Raw genomic sequence first — 4992 nt, 5'->3', positions numbered from 1 at the left:
TGGAGATTCATGACTTGGGTGAACAACGATTCTCGTTTGTTTTCTTTCATAAACTTTATCTGCAAAAGGTTATTGAAGGGGGGCCCTGGACTTTTGAACAGAGCTTGCTAATATATCATGTACTGGGAGAAAATGAGAATCCACATGTTGTCTCTTTAAATACTATGGATATATGGGTACAAATCTATGATTTGCCGAAGGGGTTGTATCGGAAAAGCTCTTACAGAACATAGGTGGATTCATTGGTACGTTCATTAAGTCTGATCCTATAAATATTAATGGAGCATGGAAAATGTATTTTCGTATCCGTGTTACATTGGATGTGGAGAAACCTATTAAACGGAGAATGAATATAAAAAGAGAAGGTGGGGAATGGAACTGGGTGAACTTTAAGTATGAACCTCTGAGCTTATTTTGTTTTGTATGTGAAATCTTGGGACACTCTGAGAGAGATTGTTCGGTAGTGTATGCACACCCGAATAAAGTTGTTGAAAAGGCATATGGTACTTGGCTTAGAGCACCAATGAAGGGAGGCAAACAACAGAATTTAGGTACGAAATGGTTAAGGAATACAGCGGTGATGACTAGCACAGAGGATCGGAAAACAGAGTCAACCAGCATGCAGGCGGGGAGCAAGGTAGTTATGAAATTTATGGAAATAGATGGAAAGATTTGCGAAAATCACGAGGAACCCGGGGGGGATTTGGCTGGCTAACAGAAATTTGAATAGCACAGGAAATCAGGGAGAAGATAATAGAGGGAATAATGTTTTTGAAAATGATAGGATAATAATGGATATTAAAAGGAAAAGAGTTGATGGCGAAATCAAATATTAGCTTTTGGGCTGGATAACATAATGGACCCAAATTTATGTGTTGGGCCAAAAAACGTGCAAGAGGCGGGTCCTGTGCTCCAGGCCCTCCTTCAACAATGAGTTTGCTAGCCTGGAATTTTCGTGGGCTGGGTAATCCATGTGTAGTTCGGTTCTTGAAAGAAATTACCCAACAACTACAACCTAGCATTATTTTCCTTTCTGAAATATTATCAAAGTTTAATAAAATAGAAGAAATTTGAAAAAGCTTGCACTTTGCGCGATGGTGGGGTATAGAAGCTCAAGGACATAGCGGTGATTTGGCTTTGCTGTGGAAAAATGAGAATGGATGTACAGTCTTAGATGGAAGTAAACATTACATTGATTTTGAAGTGGAGAATAGTAGTGTTGGACGCTGGAGATACACGGGGTTTTATGGTTGTCCTGATGGGGAGAGAAGACGAAAATCATGGGATATTCTTAAGGAGTTAGCCACTAGATCAACACTTCCGTGGTGCGTAATAGGAGACTTCAATGACATGTTATATGCAGATAAAAAAAGAGGAGGTCGGATACACCCACGAAATTTACTGGTAGGTTTTGGGGATACAATTACTGCAGGCGGTTTGAGTGACTTAGGATTCAAAGGTGAAAAATATATGTGGGAAAAATCACGAGGAAACAATGGGTAGGTACAAGAACGTTTAGATCGTGTTATTACAAATAATGCTTGGCAAATTATGTTTCCTGAGGCGGAAATTAAAGTTTTGGAAGTGTCCACATCTGACCACTTACCACTGTTTCTAAATATGAAGAAAAAAGTTTATGAGGTTAAAGGAAGAAGATTCAGATTTGAAAATAGCTGGATTAAAGAAAAAGATTGCAGAGAAATTGTGAAGAACTGCTGGCAAGAGGAAGAGAATCGAGACTTAACAACAAAAATTATATCTTGTTGTAATAAGCTACTGGAGTGGGGGGGAGGTATAAGTCGAGAATACAAGATACAACTCAGCAGATGTCGTGAAAAGCTGTGTAAGCTAAGTTCTAGACGGGATATGCAAGGCATTCAGTCGTACAATGATGTTCGATGGGAGTATATGAAGCTACTAGAGAAGCAGGAAACTTATTGGAAACAACGCGCTAAACAATTTTGGTTACAAGGAGGGGATAAAAACATGCGGTTTTTTCATAGTTATGCCTCTGGTAGAAAGAAGATAAATACAATGCAGCGGATTAGGAATGAAAAAGGGGAATGAAAAGAAACAACTGAGGAGATTAATGAAGTTATTGAAAATTACTTCTCAGAATTATTTAAGGCTCAAGTGGTGGACGGGAGGCTAAGTGATAGAGAAAGAGTTAACATGGTATCGTCTAGGGACAATGAGAATCTACTGGAAGAGATTACGCCTGAGGAGGTAAAAGAAGCAGCCTTTTCCATGCATCCGGATAAGCCGCCATGACCGGATGGACTAAACCCAGGTTTCTATCAGACCTTTTAGAGTATTGTAGGCAATGATGTGGTTGTTTTCTGCCAAAAATTTATGCAAACTGGTGAATTACCTAATAATGTTAATCATGTTGTGGTACGTTTAATTCCTAAGGTTAAAGAACCACAAAACATGACAGAATTACGACCCATCTCTCTGTGTAATGTGCTGGTTAGAATCTTTTCAAAATTAATGGTGAATAGATTAAAACCTTGTTTGGGGTCGGTGATTTCTGAGGTACAAAGTGCTTTTGTGGAGTGAAGATTGTTGACAGATAGTGCAATAATTGCCTTTAAAGTTAACCATTACATGAAAAGACGTACACAAGGAAACAGGGGATTAGCGGGATTGAAAATAGATATCTCAAAGGCCTATGATCGATTGGAATGGAGTTTTATTAGAAACATGATGGAACGGTTTGGTTTTCATGATTTATGGATATTCGGGGTAATGACGTTTATATCGACTGCTTCCTATGGATTTTCACATAATGGACGTGAAATTGGAAAGGTAATTCCATCACGTGGGGTACGTCAAGGAGACCCCATTTCTCCAAATATGTATAATGTGTGTGGAGGGTCTAAGTGCAATGATACGAAGAAGTGTCGATAATGGTCTTATTCATGGGTGTACAGTGGCAAAAAATGCACCATACATCTCACACCTATTTTTTGTAGACGATTGTTACCTTATCCTGAGAGCTACGAAGACAAAAGCTGATAATATGAAACGTATCTTGCACATATACGAGTTGATATCGGGGCAGAAAATCAACTTTAGAAAATCTACTATAGTATTTTCCCCTAATACAAGGTGGATGATCGAACAAAAGTGTGTGCAAAGCTGGGGGTAAGGGAAATCGACATACCAGGGATTTACTTGGGTATGCCTATGGTTGTCAGTCGTAATCGAGTTGCAACGTTTTCATTCCTACTTGATAAAGTGGAGCAAAAATTACAGACATGGTGGAACCATACATTGTCAAAGACTAGAAAGGTGTTATTATTAAAAACTCAGCTCAAACTGTACCTAATTTCTGGATGAGCTTGATGCTAGTTCCAATGGAAATATATGATGGAATTGAACGCAAATTCAATGCATTTTAGTGGGGGGAAAATAATTAGTGGAGGTATAAGGTGGCTCTCTTGGGACAGGTTATGTGAGGTTATAGAGGCAGGTGGACTTGGATTTAAGAAGCTCAGAGATTTTAACATTGCATTATTGGCAAAGCAGGCCTGGAGACTATTACACAACAGCAACCCTATTGTTACAACATTGATGAAAGAAATATATTACCCACACATTGATTTCTTAAATGCTTCAATTGGTAATAATCCAAGTTATATTTGGCGGAGTATTTTGGAGACTCAAGATGTTGTACGTAAAGGTTAGAGAAAGAAAATAGGAGATGGATGTAATACTTTGGCTTGGCAAGATCCATGATTGCCCTGCAATGAAAATGACTTTATGACATCTGATAGGCATCCGTAATTGAATCAGGTTACAGTTGTTGGTATCATGAATACTGAACAAACGGAATGGGATGAGGAAATCTTGGACGACTTATGCAATGAGAGAGATAAAAGGTTGATAAAGCAGGTACATATACCTATAACTAAAAGGCCTGATTCGTGGTATTGAATATTTGATAACAGGGGCAAATTTACGGTAAAGAGTTGTTATCATGAAATCAAAGGTGAAAGTGAGTGTCGAGATAGAGATTTTTGGAGGAAAGTCTGGGGACTCAAGTTGCCTGGAAAAATTGTAAATTTCCTTTAGAGGATGTGTAAGGAAATTCTGCCAACAGCTACCAACCTTATCACTAAAAGGGTTAATATAGAGGATAAATGTGTGTGGTGTCGAATACATGTTGAGAACAACTTGCATGTTTTATTTCAGTGTGAGTTTGCTCGAGCAGTTTGGGCAGATATAGGCATGTTAGGCTTGATCATAGTGCTACCAAGAGATACGTTACTTCAAGTAACTAAGAGAGTCTTTCAGAAAGGTGGTACATAACAGAGAGGCATGTTTTCTCTAATATGTTGGTCGTTATGGTACAGGAGAAATAGATGGACTTGGGAGAAAGTGTCAATGTCAAGTTTTAGTGTGAAATCAATGGCGCTAAATATGAAAACAGAGTGGGTCAAGGCCACTGAGGACAGTGATCAAAACAGGAGACAACAGCATCGAAGGGTTAATTTATGATGCAAACCACCGGAGCAATGGGTGAAGATAAATACGGATGCAGCATGTGATATAGAAGGAGATGTTACTGGTCTGGGATGTATAGTAAGGGATGATGCAGGTCAATTCCTTATAGCAAGAACAAAGCGGCTGCAGGTGGGCTTTTAACCGAAGATTGCTGAAGCAATGAGATTAAAGGAAGCTCTGGCCTGGACTAAAAACTGGAGGGTGACTATATGCATATTTGAATCAGATGCAAAATTATTGGTTGATGCAATCAATACAGTTACGACAAGTCAGGGGTACTCAATGTGTTAGATATATTTGATAATGTCATGACTAATATGATTTATGTTTAGTTTTTCAGATCTTACTTAAACAGGACAAATCAATACTTAACTGAAATCAGCACTTATACTGAAGTCAGAACTTAAGTCATCAGTACTTAAGGTTCAGGAGATATTTATCAGAAGATAATATCAGGACTTAAAGGAAACGTTCAGATAAGGA

General features: G+C 38.5%; 1 protein-coding gene across 1 annotated transcript; it reads left to right on the top strand.

Moving 5' to 3' along the window:
• The first annotated feature begins 1551 nt into the window (after positions 1–1551).
• On the top strand, positions 1552–2067 carry LOC141673231 (uncharacterized). The gene has a single exon (XM_074479962.1). It carries the CDS (start codon positions 1552–1554, stop codon positions 2065–2067), a length of 516 nt encoding a protein of 171 aa, XP_074336063.1.
• Positions 2068–4992: the final 2925 nt, after the last annotated feature.

This window comes from Apium graveolens, chromosome 7 (assembly GCF_009905375.1).
Source record: "Apium graveolens cultivar Ventura chromosome 7, ASM990537v1, whole genome shotgun sequence".
NCBI classification, from domain to species: Eukaryota; Viridiplantae; Streptophyta; class Magnoliopsida; order Apiales; family Apiaceae; genus Apium; species Apium graveolens.
The sequence above is the reverse complement of the archived record's forward strand: the minus strand, read 5'-3'. Positions and strand labels throughout refer to the sequence as shown.

What these genes read in the sequence shown, in the direction of transcription:
- LOC141673231 (XM_074479962.1), top strand. Translation starts at nt 1,552, where the DNA reads ATGTTTCCTGAGGCGGAAATTAAAGTTTTGGAAGTGTCCACATCTGAC.